General features: G+C 42.5%; 1 protein-coding gene across 8 annotated transcripts; it reads left to right on the top strand.

The window, feature by feature from the left end:
• Window positions 1-594: 594 nt before the first annotated feature.
• Window positions 595-21609, top strand: LOC128889758 (phosphatidylcholine:ceramide cholinephosphotransferase 2-like). Of its 8 annotated transcripts, none has more exons than XM_054147700.1 (6): window positions 595-1285; window positions 14542-14918; window positions 16208-16418; window positions 16931-17205; window positions 17303-17478; window positions 17556-21609. In XM_054147700.1, exons 1-6 carry the CDS (start codon window positions 1200-1202, stop codon window positions 17709-17711), a joined length of 1281 nt encoding a protein of 426 aa, XP_054003675.1. In that variant the 5' UTR covers window positions 595-1199; the 3' UTR covers window positions 17712-21609. The 8 variants fall into 8 exon arrangements, with proteins under 8 accessions (XP_054003675.1, XP_054003679.1, XP_054003680.1 ...); XM_054147704.1 differs by lacking the exon at window positions 595-1285 and adding an exon at window positions 1937-2278; XM_054147705.1 differs by lacking the exon at window positions 595-1285 and adding an exon at window positions 1939-2323.
• The last annotated feature ends 23 nt before the right edge of the window (window positions 21610-21632 follow it).

The raw sequence follows: 21632 nt of genomic DNA, 5'->3' as shown, positions 1-21632 counted from the left end.
AAATAATATACAGAGTGTCCCAAAAATGTTGTAACAACTTGAAAGGGGTGATTCGGAAGGTAATTTGAAACAACTTTTTCCTTAGCGAAAATGTTGTTCGAGGCTTCGTTGAGGAGATATTAACGGAAAACATTGACCAATCAGAGCGCGAGTATGCCGGTGGAGCGCTCGCGGGTAGCGTATGAGCGCGGCCGCCTAGCGCGTAGTCACGCCTATCGCGGGCGCTGCAACAGTATCCGCACGCTCTGATTGGTCGGGGTTTTCCGTTAATATCTCCTCAACGAAACCTCGGACAACATTTTCGCTAAGGAAAAAGTTGTTTCAAATCACCTCCCGAATCACCCCTTTCAAGGTGTTACAACATTTTTGGGACACCCTGTATTTCGAAAGAAAGTAGGATACGATTTCAAACTTGTTTCAATGGTAGAAATGTTATGTATTGTAGATGGTGGAAGGGCTTATGGCGTGTAAACTTTGGGGAAATATTGTTCGTGACTAAGGTGCTAACTATACGTCGCTAGTAATTTCCATGCGAAGGTCCTTGGCCTTAGAGATGTGGGGGCGTCGAACATTCGTGAATGAATCTCCCTTCTGCAATGACGTCACTGGTTGCCATCAGCCCACCGAGCTGTCCATGAGAAAAGCACGATCTATGAAGGGGCGCTTGCGCCTTTCCTAATGACCTCCTGTGCGGCGCTCTTGGGCTTTCCAGCGGAGATTCGACGAAAGCTCTGCTATCCTTTCGGTCACAGCTCGAGTTCCACTGTGACCAGACGAGATGCGACCGTGGCACTCGTCCGCGGACCACTTCTTCAGGAAAGTTAAACGGCCACGAGATCGCGAGAACATTTAACGAGAAGTTAGATCGTAACGGAAACAAATCTGTCGCGATATATCCTGGTGCGCGTCGGATGTATCGCAATCGAAATTTCGTACAACGTGCGACGGTTTCCACGAGAAAAAGCTCCTCCTAAAAAGAGAGAAAGAAAGCTTCTACGCTGTGGTTTACGCAGTCATTAATTGTTCATCGGCGTTCCGTGCACGAGCACGTTTTCGATTCGATTGATCGATAACCGTGAATTAGGTCGTGCACAAGTCGCGCCCCGACAGTGAAAACATACGTATAGAAACCACGTAGGGTGAAGAGATTCTTGATTGGCGTTCGAACGGGCACCGGTCGACGTCTTCGACGATCTTATATGCCTTGGACAAAGTTGACGTATATGATGAAATTACAGTTGCTTGTAATCGAAACGGATTACTGTTGGAGGAAAGCGTTGCTTAGGTAAGCAAAATATCTCGCATTTTAGCCAAGCTGCTTATGTCTTTAGCGCTTGTCTGTTATGTCGAGTAGATTTAGAATTATTCCACTTAAATGTCGATCCTCTTTGACGACTGGATTTACGCCAGGGTACTCGTGTCATACTCTTATTTTACTATTATGTGACACAGTTTGACAGTATTTCATCGAATAGCTTATAAAATGACAATATTACAACGGATATTATTTTTTAAAATAATATTGGGTTGTCCGGAAAGTTCATCCCTATTTTTAAGAAAAATTCAAAGGCATATTTGAATATTGATGCATATTTATTGAATTATATATCAACCATTCCGACATATTCAGACCTGTACCGCCTACTAAAAATCGCCATGGACTTTCCAGACAGCCCAATAGTTTAAAAACGAAATAAGATAATCGAAATACGACATCGAATTATTTTCGAATTAATCCAATATCTTATCGAGTAGTCTATTATCTGCTTATAAAAATTTTCGTACAATTTTGTGACCGCGTTAAAAGTACTTGTTTCGATAAATTTCATTTAAACGTTTGAATTTCCCGCTGAGAATGTTTAGTTGATATTGCTTACCATATGTCGGTAATACTTGTCTACCGATTGGGAGAATCGCCGCTATCGCGCATGTCGCTTCAGTAGATCGGGAGGCATCGTGCGAGGGGAAAGTGTGCCGACGGTTCAGAACGCTTCGAGTTCCTCGACCATCCTAATCGTTCGCGTGCCTTTGGCTGACGCCATCTTCGTTTTTCTTTTTTGTTAAGTGTCAATTTTCTGGAAGCATACGATACAGTGAATCGGTAAAAAAGAGTTATGTGCGCGGACAGTGAGTGCGGTGAACGAACATCGAACGTTCGGTCGTTTAACTCGAAATGATAGCGTGATCGTAATATGAGTTTGCGTCGTAGATCTTAGTCTTCAACCATCTCCGAACGATTACGAGCCAGAAAGAAGTCATTAGCCGTCCGAGTGTCCATGTAAAAGTCATTCACTAGAAACTCTCCCCCTTTGAAGTATTGTTGGTTAGTTTATGTGTTGTTTGTTAAATGTGTTTTGCATTCCTGTTGCACGCCCGTGGAAAGCATTTTCCAAAACGGAGAATCGAGTCTACATTTGTTGGTTATGTTTCTGATACAATCATCTGCCGTAAATCGCACGCTTCTCTATCGCGTACAGAGTAGCGAGAGACTGATAACATACAGTAGTGCGTCTATGTAGCAAATAAAATGCACAAGTTAAGATTACCTGTCAAGGTCGAATTGCCCAGTGCTTTAACAAGGTATGGTGATATTTGATCTAGCGGTATCGATACTGTTCCTTCCAGTTTTTCGTTTTGTCATCGTAATATCTTTACGGTGACGTTGAGCTGACCCGTCGCTGCTCGATTCCAGATTGTAAACAAATGTGTTACGCTGATAAATAACTCAAAATTTCTCGCTCCCTCTATCTGCTACAATCGGATGATACGATTTTGTTCTGAATACGCAGCACATTCTATTTGCGTCTTCTACAGAATGCTAACATAGCTAAGGTAATTATATGTTTTAAGCAGAAGTATAGCATTACCGTCGTACAGTTGTAACAATCTGGAATTTAACACCATTTTATTTTTTCTACGACGTATATTCGTATCGATACAATGTGGTCCTTGATTTAATATGTTTTTGGTTGTTTTGAAGTATTAACAATAACGACTGCTCCGTTTTATATACTAGACTTACAAGCTTGCATAAATTCCATATACTAAAAGTAAGCATGAAAACAATGCGTTCACAAATCTTCACAAATTTTTAATCCGATACAGAGATAACTTTGTAGCTTTTCAACAGTGTATTTGTATAATTCGACCATGTCTCTATTACCTCAATTGACTTGAATTATCTCGATTATATTAACGTTGATATCGTCCTTAAACGAAACATTTCTTCGTAACTTTATTGCCTTGTTTACAAGACAAAAGAAATTATTACAACTCTAGTTTAGACGTTGCTTTCACAGAGCATAAAAGATAATTAGGTGACAAGAAGTACACTACATACGTTTATTATCAACAATGACGTGGCATCGCGTGTAATTGAAAATAGAATCGAACTGTTGAAGCGAATAGCTAATGATTCGATGACGTCATTGACCGCCATAAAACTAATTGCAGCCAATCGACGTGTGCTCTGCCGTAAGAATGACTGTGGGATTCGAATTTCTATCGGATGATCCGTGCGTTATTTAGAGCGATCGAAATAACATGGCCATCGACGTGTTTGGTGCTTATCATCGTGAAGTAACCAATCTGAGACAAAAACATATGGACACTATCTCTGTCGTCAATTCGAGAATACGATCCATGCTCGAGGAAGTGATAATTCTATCAACGTTCCGACGCTCTCGAAGCGCGACGCTCGTTCTCTATTAATTGAGCGGCAGTCGTTGAGACGTTCGCGTCGCCGTTCTTATGGAAAGCAGCTGACCTTGGCAGTCGTAAAACCCACTGCAAGCTGCAAGACCCTACCCATCTCTATCGAACTCTCCTACCATCCAGTTCCTCGTTTCCTGCGATACGTACGTCGAACCGAACCATTCGAGCAGTTTCTCTGCGGGCTTCGTCGGCGAGACACACCAGCCGTGGTGTCTCTGCGTTCTAGCAGGGGGGCCGTCTTACCCCCGCGTTCTGTAATTACCCTTCCACGTAAGTCCAAGATTTGTAATTCAAATGTTTCGGTATTTACAGTGATCGATTACCACGTAACATTGTTCCTGCGAGAAAATACGTGCGATTCGTTCGTCGAGAAATGTGGTAAAATACAGGGTGTCCCAAAAATGTTGTAACACCTTGGAAGGGGTGGTTCGGGAGGTGATTTGAAACAACTTTTTCCTTAGCGAAAATGTTGTCCGAGGTTTCGTTGAGGAGATATTAACGGAAAACCCCGACCAATCAGAGCGCGCGGATACCGTTGCAGCGCCCGCGATAGGCGTGACTACGCGCTAGGCGGCCGCGCTCATACGCTACCCGCGAGCGCTCCACCGGCATACTCGCGCTCTGATTGGTCAATGTTCTCCGTTAATATCTCCTCAACGAAGCCTCGGACAACATTTTCGCTAAGGAAAAAGTTGTTTCAAATCACCTCCAGAACCACCCATTTCAAGGTGTTACAACATTTTTGGGACACCCTGTATACCTCTCTTAAGCTGGCAGGACCAAATCAGCAGAATCATATCGGACTCAGTGGAATATTTAGTACTTATTTTCTACTAATTTCCACGAAAAGAAATTTTGTACCTGTTACTGTTTTCAAGAAAATCGTAATATTGATATTAAGCTAGCAGCGCCACGATTTTGTCGAAAACGGCACGAGGTACAAAATTATCGTTGGTGGTACGAATTAGTAGAAAATAAGTACTAAATATTCCACTAAGTCCGATGTGATTCTGCTGATTTGGTCCTGCCAGCTTAAGAGAGGTGTAAAATATCCAAGTTACAAGTGCTTTGGAATTTTCATTTACCTAGAAACAAATTTCATAGTCAAGTCACGTTGTTTGTGTAGTCGAAATTTTCTAAAAACGCGATAAAAATTTTAACCGGCATTATCGTGCGTGGTGGGTTCTTTGGAACCAGTGATCGATCGTTCGCAGTCGTCTGTCAAAGGGCGACAAGGTACAAGCGATATCCCCTGAACCACCTGTCTGTTTTTCGAGTTCGCGCACGCGTATTCACGGTTCTTCAAGTACACGTGCACCGAGTGGTCGAGATGTGAGCAGCACCGCGCGCTATTCGACATCGACTTACCTACGTTAGGTCGCGTACAGACGCATGCACCGCGACTAATTCGCGTACAGGTGTTGCAGTGTTATACATCACATAGCTATTGAGTCATTTAACCCTTGTGCTTCACCCTTCTTTCTAAAACTCGGTAGCTTTACTGTAAATTCGTCATTCTTTACGAATTTTGCAACTTCTAACGAATGATCAATGGATTCTAATTATTAATACGTTTAAAGAAAATTGTCAAAGTTTATTTGTCCGTGACAAATCTATGAACCATGTATGCTTCACTCAGCATATATGTCTACTCAGGCTTTAGCTACCGTGTTGCACGTTGTGTTGCATACGTCTGTACACGGCCTTATGGTTGCGCAATGTATTTTTGGCATCACAGCTCTCACGAGACCTAGTACGGTCGATTCAGACTCCTATTCGATCAGTATAAATCAAAATCGTCTCGGTGGGATACTCGTTCGAATCCTCCCTATACGGATCGCATTTCAGCCGCGACGTCGAAATTATAAATACGATTACAGTGTAACCAGTGTTCTTATCCACGATTTCGTCGATACACACTATCGAGTACCGAGAGTATTCCTGGCACCGTCGGTAACGTAAATCGTGCAGGAACCTTTGAACGTGACCGAGCACAGCCTGCACATTTGCACGTTTCGAGTTCTTTTTTTTTTTTCGCGTCGCACTTTTCACGGGACCTTGTCAGTCGGTTTCGAGTCCTTGAATCGGAATCGTGGTGCCTGGACGTTCGTCATTCGGATCCCAGTTACATCGAGAATTGATTCGCCCGTTGTGTCAGCGACAGTTCGAGTGCAGATGTGTTAACGATGTGGATATAGACTTCGTCGACATACGTTTCTTAAAGTGTCAAGTACGTCAAATACTGCCAATGATACGAGACAAATCACGATCCACTAACGTGATCGAATATCGATCGAGTGATTGTAGTATTTCATTTTTCATACAGTTACGCACGAACCATCGTGCGTTCAATGGATGCCAGCTTGCTGACACTTCTTCCATATTTACGCGTCAATGAAATCCTCGATTTTCACCGGAGTGTCTCCCTCGATTTCGAGGCTTTTTTTTATCTTACCGGGTGGAGTTAATCGCGTATCGACGCTCATGCACGACTATAGCACCGTTTTCAATAATATGGTCGCGGCGCTGGTCTTTACCAATCACATACCATAGCGCAGTTCTTTCTTCCTCCCTCTCTTATCGAGTTTGTACCTGTTTCAGTCCCTCTTTTCGTCTTTCTCCTTTTTCCTTGCCTACTTACCGCGAGTTCTCTGCCCCGTAGTATTTACGTTGTGCGCGAACATGAAGCTGGTACAAACTGTTATTTTGCTGGACGCGTAAGTAGACAAAACTGCTAGTCAACCTTTTCGTTTCCTTTTTTTCGCCTCGTTTTTTTTTTTTTTATTTTTATCGCGAGCGTTTAACTATCCGGAACGTTCGACTAGTTTTTCCGCGAGATAACAATTGACTAACACTCGATGAACTCATCGCTTAATTTTTCCGATCGGTTTCCCGTGGCAGCGAGCAGTTTACTCGCGGATGGCTTACAATCTTACATAATAGAACAATTATCTTTTGTTTACTGTCGGGCGTACGTGGACATTGCGGTTTCCTATGTTCGATAGTATTCGACCAGTAATTCGATATTTACGTGAACCGCGAAAGTTCCTTCGTCATTTTTACAAAGTCTACCGCGTTCGGTTTCGAATAAAGCGTAACGATAGCCTCGTGGAGAGCGGCGAGTACAAAATTGTGATCGGAACGCTCTTCTGCGGCGATAAAAAGAAACCTAGGCATCCAGGATTCTGTGTAGCTAATAAAAGTTTCGCGAATGTTTATCGTTGATCGCTGGCGCTTTACTGGCAAAACTTTTTCGCGTTTTAGAATCGAACCGATACGGCGTCAAGGCAAGGCAGAGTCAAGTGCGCCAGAAACGAACTCACGGTTTATTTTGTTACTTCACAATCCGAAGCTCTCCAGGTATTCTCGTCGTGACTTCGTGGAAATGTATTGGCAGAGTATATTTGCTCCGGGAGTTGGTACAATTCCCAGCGCTCTGGAAATTATTAGCATTGATTCGATTGTGCTGTCCTTAATTGATGCCGGCCTCTAGGGGTTTTTCATTTGCCGGAAAGTAGTTCCTCGTACAATGCTGCTACGTTTGAAACCCATGTATACAGAGGCAGATCGATATCTACAATGCATAGGAGATTGAGGAAAAGGTAGAGTTATTATTAATGCACGGGAAACGTAGTAATGGATGGGCACCGTTTCGTCCGCGACACGAGCCTTAGGCTTATGCATATCTCGTGCAAGATCGTCGACTATTCAAATTACAGGGCTGAGTACACGCCGGCAAACAAGTGCCACGTTAATTTAACCAGTCTCGAGGATGCGCTCGAGCTAGAGTTGGGCGTCATACATATATCGTCGTATATTGAAACGATCACTCGCTGACTTTTTAAGATAAAAGACGTTCCCTGAACGTTATTCTAAATGTAGAAACCTAGGGTAGGGATGGAGTCATTCTTTGGTCAAATTTGAAAATCGTCGAGCTACGTTAAACGTTAATATAAATTGATCCACGGTAGCGTAATTAGTCGTTTAACGATATCAGTTGCTGCGGTCGTAGATCTTCGACCTATGCGATCACGGATGGAGGCTTTGATAACGAATGAGTCGTGACACGCAATGTTTTGACACGTTGGGATAGTTTACGTCTATTTATAAGCATTGAAGATGTCTCGCCACCGGTTCGAGGCGAGTGCACAGGTACTCGTGAAACGTGTTTCGAGTTCGTGTTGCGTTGGATTCTAGAGACCAGAGACGGGCAAAAACCTCAGGCTTCGAATAAATCTGAAATTTGCCGATGCGTTTGTCTCGTTTCCTCTATTGAACATTTTACAAAGAAGGAAACGAGACAAACGCATCGGCAAACTTCAAATTTATTCGAAGCCCAGAGTTTTGCCCGTCTCTGACCCTGTATTCGAATCGCGTGCGTCGCGTAGGATTCGATCGAACTAACGATACATCGAACGACCATTAGACCCCGCCAATCGAAAAATCCGTCTGGTACGTCAATTATCGTAGGTGGAGCTGTGACTCAGTTACGGAGAAAAAGGAAATGAGTCACGACAGACCGCCGTTTATTCGTGACGTGATCGCGACTCTTTGCACCGAACGCTGCGTACTCTGACGCGAAGAATGACGTCTTCCCAGTTTGCTCAGGAATGCGAGTTTTACGCCTTTACGTTTATCCTTCTATATACAGGGTGTCCCAAAAGTCGGGGAGGAGCTGGAAATGTGGGGTAGCTGAGACGATTCTGAACAACAATTTCCTTTGCAAAAATGTCGGATGGAGCTTCGTTGAGGAGATATTAAGAGAAAACCCCGACCAATCAGAGCGCGCGTATGTCGTTGGAGCGGCCGTGGTAGCGAATGAGCGCGGCCGCCTGGCGCGTAGTCTACGCTCAACCGGCATACTCGCGCTCTGATTGGTCGGGGTTTTCTCTTAATATCTCTTTAACGAAGCCTCATCCGACATTTTTGCAAAGGAAATTGTTGTTCAGAATCGTCTCAGCTACCCCCCATTTCCGACTCCTCCCCGAGTTTTGGGACACCCTGTATATTCTATATATCGTCTTCTCCATGCTATTGGATTCCTTCGCGAACTTGATATATACTTTTTTAGTCGAAATTTATACACATAAAAATAAATTCACTGGCTGCTTTGCAGAGAATCGAACGTTTCTAGAGACACTCTGTTATTATTTGTTTGTATAGACAATTGGATTCCTTTTATCACGTACAATTGATGGAATCCGTTTAATGATAATACGTTTTCATTACATCGAAATTATGTAATGTACGAAAGTACGAATGGAAGAGAACACGTGACATAGATACAGTAACTGTGCGAAAACGAGTTACAGCTGAATACTGTTATAATTTAACCCACATTCAGTCCCCTTATCGATCATGCGAATACTTTAATCTTTTCTGGTACATCGCTCGACGTTTAGTTTTCCAAAGTCGTTGCATCTGGTAATTCGTATGCAAACTAATACTATTTCTAGCGTCTGTATTGTATCTTATCAATCTGATGACCGATTAGCGTTTTCACGATTGTCACGTGACGTCTATTACCGTTACACGATATTTATTTGTTCGAGATAATAAACAAAAGGTCATCCGGAGTAACAAATACGTAATTTGCGCGCGATGAAACGTTAGACGATTCAACGATCGCTTAGATAACGGATATAGTTAACAGTTGACAATAAAAACAGATTCACGTAATCGATGAGTCTGTTAGAGACTTTTACTTTATTTTATCAATCCTTTTGTCGTATTTCAAGTTGCAAACGATGCAACCAATCGAAAATTGTGTTGGACACGCGAGCGTGATCGTTTCTTGCGTGACAACGCTTCGCGGCGTAGTCGTTGTTTATTTATTTAGTTATTTTTAAAATTTTATACGCCGATTCCGTTGTTTGCCCCAGTTGTAAAACCGCCTGGCTTCGCAGAATTGATTTTGTGTCGGCGAAAGATGTTGTTTATGAAACGGAAACTTTGAATAGTCGTACTTGAAGTAAAAGTACACATATGAAAAACAAAGTGAAAGCGTTTCATTTTATGCTCCAAGTGGTTCAAGTAAAAACATTTCGTTCGTCGAAACTTCGCTTTCCACTTAAAACAGTATTTTATCTAATTTATCCATTGGTCCATACGTATATTCGTGATATCGTAATGGAACACTGAATATAAACGCTTATAGGAAATCGATGGAATCGCGCGTCACACGAATCGAAGGGCGTCCCGACGCTTCACCAACGATTCTTACCGTTTTCGTGCGATTTTTTAGAAAGCTCAAACCTATTGTTCCGCGACGAGCGATTTTAATTAAGCATCGAGTGAAAGCAGCTCGCGTATACCAAATGTTTCATTTGAACGTAGCATTAGCTGTTGAGCGTATCTCAAATCGTCGACTCGTATACTTTTCCTTCATACTTTGCTTATTTTCTCTTCGTACTGTATAAGTTGCAGTTTAAAATTGTTTAAAACGAAGAAGTTAAAAAATGAAGCTCCCATGTAAATACGTGTATTAGTTTTACCGTTGCGAATTTTTCCACCGTTCAAACAGATAAGGCTAGTTACGCGTATGACACATCGCTGAATACCATTGTGTATATAATCGTGGATCAAGCATCGGTATCGTTTAGTCTTCGATAATATTACTCACCTGTTGCAAAACCGTTGGTGCTTTCGTACGCGATGTATACACCTGTGGCTCGATCGCCTCGTAACGGATTAACGGATACTCTTCGCTGTTAGATCATTTCTTATCTGCGACATGATCCCAATTGAGCTGCGAAGCGCTTAATCGAATAATTAGTCGGTCGATTCACGCGTGTTCGAACGGTTTCGCACGATGCCGGTCGTCAAGAGCGAGCGTACAATCGCCGAAAGGTAATACCATTATGCGAATTAGGGCTATCTCGTTCGATGGCCCGTGAAAATAGAGTGTGAACGAAATTGTGTCGTGAGAATAGACGGTGGGTGCTTCTCGATTTTCCTGGTGAAAATGCGGAGGTGTGTAAGCGACATTCTATTAAACATCGACACTCCGAACTAATCGAAGTGCGCATAACAGCTTCATGGGAAATAATTATTGCTCGAGCGCTCCCGGAGTTCTCCACCTCGGTGTTCGCGAAATTTGCCGATCTCAAGATACGCAGATTACTGCTTGTAAAGCCATTAATCGCGGACGACGCTGATACGAGTATATCTATACAGATATAGTAATTTATACAGTTGGAGTTAGAGATTCTCTGAAATTTGTAGCGGGTATGTTTCAAGTGTTGTATGTAAACATCATTATCTTGCGTCCGAGGTGGGCATTACCTGGATATAGAGTTCCGTAAATAACGAACCGAACGACAGAAGTTTTATTTACTATTAGGACGATTAGAGTAGCTTAAGTGATTCTACGAGTAGATGATACATTGTTTCTTATCTTTTAGTCGTGAATTGAGAATTTCCACGTGGTTAAAGATTCTGCTCGTAATCTTAAAAATTTCGTCTTTTTCGCTCTATTGTATTCAGTTTTAAAATTCGCACCAGGGTTCATCATCCGACGCTTTATTAACCTGTTGCTACCACCGATATTTCTACGTGTCGCGGATACACCGTCGAATCGATAGTAAGCAAGCAATCGACTCCAACGATTTGATATACCGCGCAGTTGGCGATAAGTAAATATTTTTAAATGTCCGTTCGAGGAAAGTCACGTGCCGTTTCTTCGACTCGAATGCTTCTCGTTAAATTCTTCTGTATTCATAATAGTCCCAGCCTTACCTCGAACAAACAAGCGTGTTTTCCAATTCGAGGAAGCACGCGCCAATCCGATCATCGTTAAAAGGATAACAGATTGGGAACAATCGGCTCGATACCAACGATTCGTTTCCACGAAGAAATGCGAGTTTTCTGTAGAAATTACGCTGGTCGCGTTGCACGTGATATCCAATGCGATTCCGGTACGAGAAATGCTTGCGAATGCTCGAAAGGTTCACTCGGGAACTTCCTGATCCGTATAGAAAAGCGAAATGTGGCTCGATACCTCCTCTCTACGCCTTCGCCTATGTTTTCTTCGAAGTCTTACAACTCGAGTCAGTAACCCTTTTCTCATTACGCATTTAGATTATCTGGATGACCCGTTTCGAGTTTCTCATAGAAGCGCATTCTTTAACGTTTCAAAACTTACGCATGGCCGACCTGTGGTAAGGCTTCGTAACTTCGAAACGTCCATCAAAGAAACGACGTCGCGAATTGCTCGCGGTTGGAAAAATAAATATTAACCAGTCGCTTTTTCCGCTCGAATTAATCATCGGCGGAACGTACATTAATTCGAACGGACGATTCAACGATCCGAGAATAACACGATGACGAGAAGTTATAATTAAGCTCGGCGAACGTCTGACAACAAAGAAATTATTGTCCGTCGATAAAAGGCTTCCTCTCGGAGGGTCTCTGCACGATAACCACGCGACTGTTATTAAGGTTAAGCTTCTCCGTGGCATCGCGAATTCCTATGATTGCATTTAGCAAATTGCAAACAAAATAGACCGAAGAGCTAGCGACATTTTGTCGATCGTGGCTGCACGAGTAAACGCGATGTCGTTGATCCTTTTACACTTGGAAGTTAGGCTTCTTCTTGGAAAATGAAAAATTCGAGCATTTCACAGGAAGTAAGGTATCTGTTGTACGAATTAATCAGGAAACACGAAGTGTTCAGAATTAAATCGAGTGGTCACAATTTTGTCACGCAATTTGACTCGACATTAAACACAGAATGAAGCGTATGCGTAATTTTTCGCACGCATTCCGATGGAATGCAATCTCTAGAAATCCACTTACGTTCTTTTATTTTTTTTTTCGCGAACCATTCGACCAAGGAGCGAATACTTATTTGCTTAGTAACCACTCGACATCGCGATTGGCCTTCGCGGAAACCAAGGCGTTCTCGTGAAAGCAAACGCGCGAGGATAACGATATCGAGATCGATCGTGACGTAATTTCCAGGAGATTTTCCTGCCTAAGAAACTCCGTTCAGACCAGTTAAAAGTGTCGTCTATCTGGAATGTTCCGACGCCAGGGTCGTAAAGGTCTCATTAGCTCCGGTTATCGCGGAGTTGAAACCCAAGTTCCTCGTTTGACGAACCTACGAGAGCCACGGAGCTGCATATCGTGTCCAACGTTTCCTCTCCTCGTAACTGTAAACGGACATCGCTTTCGATCACTGTTTAGTGATCGAAATCCTCAATCCTCGTTGGAATTTTAAGGGATCCGATGAGACGTTCGCTCACCGTTCACGTATCCGTTCGAACTTATTGTCATACTCGCGCGGTATGCAACAGTAATCCCACAAGGAGTCGTTGCATATGGTTTGCATATTGTCCACTCGCGTTAGAATTTATTTGAACGGGGCAGAGGCAGGAACATCTCCCACGAAAAGACACGACGTTACTCGCCACTTAACCCCGTGTTAAGATAAGTCGGCAATTGACCACGATTCACGCTAATTGTCATGAACGACTCCGGATAATTAAACTCGAGCCTCCGTCAGATAACTCCAGGACCTTCGAATGATTTCCCGGCGAATTTATCGAGCCGTACCATGAAACATGAGAATATCAGCCAACGTCCTGTGTGAAAGATGATTAGGAAAGGAAGTTAAATTATAGCGACATGTGCATGCTTCTTCTTCTTCTTCTGATCCCTTCTGTTGTTTTTCTCTTTCTTGATTTATAACGAATACTTGGACATATTTCAATTCAATTATGTAATATTTAAAGCAGGAAGGTGTTGGAATTTCGTGATGCGATCGTCTCGGTTAATTTTATTCCGCATCCTTCCTTTCGCGTTAGTCGGGCTGGAACATCTGCAAGCACGTCTCCGTTCGTGGCAAGGTATCGTCACGAAATGTCTTCGAGCTTTCCGCGAACTTCCGGCGTGAACTGCTTAGGCGGTTTATCGAACTGTAGCCGAACAATACTTAGCTCGCATCTGCTTTCGTCTCGAGTAACGCAAGAGAGAAACAAAATTATTTTTCGAGATAGTTTGATTAAAGCAAACGGTTTATCGAGACAGAAGTTGAAAGGATCACATTGCGAATTGTAGAATCGACATTGAATTATTCGGTAGGACGCGACAACAGCTTCGCTTCTGTGAAGGTGATTATTCAATAAGGCAACGATCACTGGTCCTTTGTCATTCGACAATTAAATGAAACACACGTTGTCTGTTAGTATTGTAGCTAGTATCGTACTTTTGGAGCGTTCGTTAACGCTTGATGCGTTTAAAATATCGTAACGAAACCGATCACCAAATTAGTCGTGCACTCGACAAATTTATTATTAATTATTATGTTCGGTGGTTACTTCGAACTGCGTTAAGAGTATAACTTTGTGAGTTTCCTGATTACGGTGTACTTATCACGTAAATATATTTCATTCTCGACTTTGAAACGCATCAATAACAGATCCAATTATCACTTTACAGCGCAACTCTGTCATACGTTGTTGATCCGCATGAGTATGCTTCTGTGATCGTTATACGCCGCTATTTAAATTCTCCCAGCTGCATTTTAAATACTCTTGCATGCTCTTAGATACTTTAAAAACACGACATGCGTCAGTGAAATCCATTGAAACTTCCATGGTTGGAATTGTTCGCGCTCCCTTCCAGCCAATCCGAGGTACCTTCTTCCAAACTTTCTTCCTTTCTTTCCAAGCGTACGAATTAATGATACAATAGAACCTACGGGTTCCTCCGGTTCTCCAATAACTAATCGCGAGCATCGTTCGTTTCGGAGGCGAGAGTTCGGCTGGCGAGAAACTCGCCCGAAGAACAAACTATCGCGACTGTAGCCACGTGTTCTGTTCGCAGGATGGTATTGGACCCCAAGGTTACGAGTCTGCACAGCGATTACGGTAGCTTCGATCGACCATTGGGCACCGGAGAGGGCCACGAGAGGGACGTCGAAGCGGCGGTTGATGGAAGCAGCAACGGGATGGCACAGTCAAGCGACGTTTACCAACGGCAGCCATTATTACCTGGTGCCCCGACCAAAGGCAAGGACAAGTGGTCCGGCGTGGCGTCCGGCTCAGACTATTACGTGGACGACGAGGACGAGAAGATAGACGGTCTTGGCCGCCATCCTGGGATACCTAACGGCTCTGGGAATGGCATTGTCAAGGTCGACATACCTGCGCCACTTCGCGAAGAACCCCGTTTCCCCAAAGAGAAGTGGAAAACCTTTATCGGTGAGGACTGGAAAGGACCCTCTTTGTATTTCACAGAAACGTGGCTGTTCGCGGGAAAAGCTCCCGAAATAAAGGAATTCGGGTTCAGAAAAGTCTTGAGGACGTTTGGGCGTCACTTACGATCGAGCCTCTAGCCTCCGTACCTCTTATTACCTGAACCACAGCACCCGTTACTTACTACCTAGACCTCTATAAATAGATAAACGAGGTTCCCACTGTATTTCTCGCGAAAACTGTTTCGTCCCATATTTTCGGAGACTTTTGAAATATTCAATAGCATCGTCTCGTCGTTGTACCTTGAATACCGTTCGATTAAAGAGGTAATCCGTTTCACGAAACGCCGCGAGATGCTGGCACGACACGATTTTAAGGGCGGGCCCTCGAAACCGTTTCCCTCGCGGAAAACCAGAACGCGAAGCTGGATTTTGGCATCGAGCCATTTCTCGAGAATGTGTGTTATCGCGGTACGTGGGCTTCGCGTCGTAGCTTTTGATTAATACACCGTGCGTCCTTCGCCTGTGTGCGCGTGTACGTGGGTTCCACCTTTGAAATATATTGTTCGGGCACATCGACGTGGAAAAGAATATTTCAGAAGTACGTAGAAGGGAACGGTCGGTCGGAATATTCGGGACAAAGAAGGAATAGCCGAGGGGGACTGAAATAGTTCCGTTTCAATACGGGGAGATAGAGAAAAGTACATAAAGTTCACCGAGATCTCCGTTGTTACGTTCTACTTTTATGTTCGACTTCGCGGTGACTCGCATTCTTGGTTACCGATTTATTTAATACCCACCGTTCTATCAGCGCGCGCTTGCAAAGTATGAACGGTCCGTTTTCAATTGCAAATATCGCGTATCGCGCGATTTCCCGGAACTTGTTTTCACGTTTGCTTTTATCGATTCGATTGCGTGATCGATCGATTCGCCTTCGTAGATTACAGAAACGGGATGCAAAATTTCCACGGTTATTTAACGGGCGTTTATCTTCGAAGACGTTTATCTTCGAAGCGAATCATTTCTTTTCATTAGTGGAGAGGATCGCAGGCAGGATCTCCTGCGATTAAAGATAAATGACGATCTCGTTTCACTCTTTTTCGAATTTTTGATCTTTGACTTGCCGACCATATTTATCTCACGATTTGCCTTGAAAATTCATCACGGGATATTATTTAAGGTCATCGAGAGAGTTCGTTGATACGATGAGTTTGTAAAAATGATTGCGTTGCGAAAAATAAAATGCACGAATGTTTTGAAACATTCGAATTATTTGTTCGTTCAATTGTGTTGCAGCATTTTTATTCATGGTGGTGAATTTCATACTAACCACGGCGTCGCTCGCAATAGTGCACGAGCGGGTCCCGGATCGAAACACATACGGACCGCTCCCGGATGTGGTATTGGACAATGTCGCCGCTCAGGATTGGGCCCTCAACGTGTCGGAAGTTTTGATTATGTTAATGTCCAACTCGGCGATGGTTTTTATTATTTTCCATAAGCATAGGTACGTGCCACGTAGAGTTGAATGTTTGCGAAAATATAATTCCAACTCGATCTATACTAATATTATAAAGAAGTAAAGTTTGTTTGTTTGTATGTAGGGGGTAATCTCCGGAACTACTGAGTCAATTTAAAAAAAAAAAAAAAATGTTCAGTGATAGAAAGCTACAGTATCCCTAAGTAACATAGGCTTATTTTGATCAAAATATAACTTATAGAAAATACGAATAAAATGACTGATTACGAGTGATTTCTTCGTACTAGTATACAATGAAATGCAAATGTTTCCAGGTATAAAGCTTTCTAGTTCGTGAGACTCGCACGAGGAAATGCCTTCATAAATATTTAACAGCGACGAATCTATCACTTTTACGTTACTTGGCACTTTACGCTGTACTAGTAAACGTAAACAAATTATAGATAAGGGAACGAATATAGGAAAACAGGCGCGACGATAACTAGGCTTAACGATGATTGCGAGATGGTTAAAGACGAAAGTCATTTTGTTTCTTTCAGGTTTATCGTTGTTAGGCGAGTATTTTTTTTGATGGGGTTGTTATACATGATGCGAAGTATCACGATGTTCGTGACGGTACTACCGGTAGCCAGTAAGACGTACTTCTGCAGCCCTAAAGCGAACAACACTAGTCCGCTTCTCGTTACGAAGAGGGTCTTGCAGCTAATCTCTGGCTTCGGCTTGTCTATAAACGGCAAGCACACTTACTGCGGGGATTACATTTACAGCGGTCACACAGTTGTGCTTGTACTTAGTTACCTGATTATCAAGGAGTGTACGTATTTTTCTGGACAAATGTCTCTTATGACATTGAGAAATGCGTTCTATAAGATATACAGAAGGAGATTAATGGAAAATTTGTGAAAATTTAGATTCCCCGAGGAGATGTCAACCAATCCATTGGGTGGCAGGAATTGCGGTTCTTGTTGGGGTAATTATGGTCTTAGTGGCTCATGGACACTATACGGTGGACGTTCTCATAGCATACTACGTAACCACAAATTTATGGTACATTTATCATACGCTAGCCAATAACGCGCATCTTAAGGTAAGTTTGATTTTTCTGTACAGAAATTGAAGGGAACGGATCGTATTACGTGTATTGACGGAAAAATTTATTTACAGCAATACGAACCAAACAACTTTATGACCCGGTTCTGGTGGTTTTTTATTTTTAAATATTTCGAGAAAAATGTGGGCGGCACAGTGCCACGACAATACGACTGGCCTTTACCCTGGCCTCGACGATTCCTTGCCAAGCACCCCAATCGGGACAGTTAATGTCTGTCTTAATCTCACGATGGAGGCTGTCAAACAACGGAGTTACTTTTGTTGTATTTGTATATATATAAACATATATGTATACGTAATAGGCTTACAATGTGGAGATAAAGCTTTACTAGAAAGTGGTGCGAGAGATGTGCGTAAGCTTTCGTCAAACTTTTGTCTCGGGACATGACGAAGGTTTCTGTAGTGTTCACTTACTTGAAACTACACAACACGAACGATAAGCGAAACAAAAGGGATGCTTGTACCGTCATGTTCGTTATCGTCCAATCGCGAAACCTATTTTTCCTTGATTTTGATACGACTTATACATAATGTAAGGGATAGATAACGATAGACCGAAAATTAGTCCTCACGAAGAATTCACTTAGAGGGAGGTGTCCGAGAGTTACCGAACAGAGTAGTGTATAAAATAAATGATAGATATCTCTATTTTCAGATACTCCGAATGCGAAATACTTAGGATATAAATTTACCGTTGTACCGCAACACGGTCATGCGTGCGAAAACAGTCGGAAACTGTCATTGTTAACGGTAGAATTAACGCAAGAGACGAATTTTTTTGTAGCTCTCGTTTCAAACAACGACACGAATGAAAAATTCGAAGCGTTGCTGCGCGTTCAAAACGCGCGGCTTTGTTTGCCGCGTAACCTTCCTGTGGCTAATCTTTTGAAACGCGTTCTAATATTAATCGACTTCCAAATACCAAGACGACGCGTTTATACTTAATGCAACGGCGCCACGCCTTATTCCGATGAAAGTCAATCGAATTAATTGAATCACGATACTTGTATTCGAATTGGTCAATTAACGTTCGTTTCCGTTCTTCGTAGCCCGCGTCTCGTATATTCCCCTCGAAATTGATATTCTCGTGCGCGCAGAAACATTAGAAGAATTGGCTCGCATAGCTTGAAAGCAATCGTGCAATTTCGTGGGACCAAAATAGAACAGTTGGAAACGTAGCAGCGATTGAAAGTAATTGTTTTCAACGAATAAAAGATTAATTCACAGTGGCAATAGGCGCTGATATCGAGTCTCCCAGAACATGAGCGGTCAATGAAAGGTTTCAGATATTAATGTTCTCAATCTAGCTTGTAGACAATGGTATTTCAAAGTTCTCGTCGATACTTTACTGTGTTCTCTTCAAGGTTTGCGTAAGAAATCTTATCTACCGCGACGCATTTTCGCGTTTTTCACTTTCAACCGACCTATGTGATAAGAAGCGCGAATATTATAGGTTCACTTTGTGAAATTCGTGATTCCTCGGAATAAGGTCGGCTTTACGCTCTATACATACACCAGATGTTGTCATGCGTACACGAAGACGGAGTTGCGAATCGTGCGAAGAACGTTACGACGTGACATTAACACCGTGACCCCAGCGCTATATAACCTCTCCACTAGCTCACCTCGACGGTGGTTTTTGTAAGGCTTTGTAAAGGAATTTCATCTCTGCCAATCTTTTTAGATAGAAGACGCGAATAATCAAAATTTAATGGGGAATAAATTGTAAATTGTACAGCGATAAATTCAGGCGTATAAGGCGTGTGTTTTTCATATAATAAAATAGCGAACGTAACATTAATACAAACGTAGTTTGAGTGATTTCAATGCGTTGTAAACGTACGAAATGCGAAAGCGCAGCAAGGTGTTATTTGATCTCTGATTCTTCGCATGGTTTTTTCTTCCGCCGATCTTCTATCGTCTCGCCATGTCGCAACAATAATTTCTTGCGATTCTTGCCTCACTCTGACATAAGAGCGTTCCTCATCAGTTTCATCGTCATTTATCTTTGTGCTACTAGCACAAACGCTTGGAGGTTTTGCGTTGAACCGTACAAGGCCACGCAAAGATTGTTCAGTGAATCTCAGTTTCTCTTGACCGAAAGATGGCGAAACATAGGACGTCGAAAACGGTCGAGAAAGCGTTTAACGATTACTTGTAAACTCTGTGCATAGTTTAAGCGATGTTGCCGGCGATTTGTTGTCATCTGCACGCACGATTTATTATTGTTAACGCTCGTGCAGAACCCTCGTTACGCGTCGTGCGAGTTATCTGTGTCTTTGATAGAGCCGCCCTATTCTCGGCATCTCTGTCGACGTTACCGTAAATAAAAGAGTTGAGATTTCCGGAAGGAACGTGTCAGTGGTCCTGTTTCGCGCTTCAGAATTCCTCTTTCGACCCGCGGTCGAACGAATTTGACGGTTTGAATGACGAGAGGAAGAGATAGAGAGACCTTTGCGTCATAGAAGAGCAGCCCTGTGAAAAGAATCAAGGTTCGCGTTACATTGTAATTAAATCATTTTCCGTCTGTGATGTTTAGAAAAGTCATCGCGCGACGCAAACCAAAAGAAACGACCGCGAAACGATTCGTACTGATGCGCTCGAATCACGGCCACTGATATTTCTTCTTAACCCTCTATGGACCATTTTCTCTGTTGAAAATAACGTGAACATAAAATGTAATTTTTTCAAGTTGTAACGAATTTTATAAATTCCTCGAAAGTTCCGAAGAAAACGTCTTCGAAAGATGATCTCAGTTTGATCGAAATCACCTGACTTTTTAACCCCTAGACGACTAAAAGTTACAGTAAGGTATTTCTGAGCATAACTACACGGAATTTTAATTATAATAAAGACAAATTATTATCTCATAGGATCTTAATATTTAAGAAGAAACATAAACAAAGTAATCATTTATCGATGTATGGAATGGTTTTAAATGTTCTACATATAATGGAATATCGTTGCTTGTACGAATATTATTCCCGTCTTTGCTTATGTTTGAAATACGCAAAACGTGAATATTACGAGATAGAATAGTTTTCTCACTATCGCTAGAAATCATACTATCATCATAGCATTTTGTACGCGTAAACGACCGTTCGATGAATTTCCTCTTGTGTCGACAAGGACAACGAACAAAGAACAAACGCATCTGATTGAATAACAGTTGCTAAATAACCAGTACAATTTAACGTAATCGAATATCTCATATATTATATTAATATCGGCCGATAATCTGCATGGCGTACCAATACGCTTACGGTGGTGGCGGTGGTCAGTTCGAATTCGTGGAAAGTGTATTGGTACGTTTACGATCGTCTAGGGGTTAAAACTGAAAGCCCTGTTTTCGCGCTGTAGTGTTCGACTATCCCCACCACTTTGTTTCCCACGTCTTTGCAGAAATATCGGGCTCGAAATCTTGATTTACAATTAGCGAGAGTGGCCGTTTGCGATAAATTGAGTTCGGCCCGACTCTTTACCTTTTTAAATTGTCCCAGCGACTAAAGTGAAACAGCGAAACGACGTACCACGTAGTAAACACACTTGTTCACTGGACTGTAGGGGGTTGGCACACTCATCGTTGCGTGTATCGAATATATTTTAATAAGATTAAATGTGGTTCGTAGCGATTCTTACGTAACGCAGCATTCGACTCGCGCGAAGCGGATCGTTCAAATATATTTTTCAATGTGCGTGTTATAGAGACCATGTAGCGCGTATTGTCGTTGTTCGGAGACGAAACGCAAACGCGATCGATCGATCACACGCGCGATCGCTTATCTGTATTTGCAATGTATGTTATTTGTTGTTCCTTTTGGGCGGACACGTTTTGGAAAGAAAGAAGAGAGCGATGTCGGCCCAACGTTCGGGAACAGCGACCGCCATGATCTGCCAGAGAGAGATATTTATAAAAGCGCGGTGAACTCGAGCCAAAAAAAAAAAGAAGAAAAAAAACAACCGTGCTACTATCTATTCCCGCGAACATTACCTACACGCACACGACGAAGGGAGAATACGCTTCTTCCATCAACGGAAGGGCCTCGTTTATCTTTATCATACCGAGAGACGGAAGGGTAGAAAAAAGTATCATTGTATTAAAAGAGAAGTTGTGAAAAAAAAGGAGGAAGG

The sequence above is a fragment of the Hylaeus anthracinus genome, unplaced genomic scaffold, assembly GCF_026225885.1.
Source record: "Hylaeus anthracinus isolate JK02 unplaced genomic scaffold, UHH_iyHylAnth1.0_haploid 11997, whole genome shotgun sequence".
Lineage (NCBI taxonomy): Eukaryota > Metazoa > Arthropoda > Insecta > Hymenoptera > Colletidae > Hylaeus > Hylaeus anthracinus.
The sequence above is the reverse complement of the archived record's forward strand: the minus strand, read 5'-3'. Positions and strand labels throughout refer to the sequence as shown.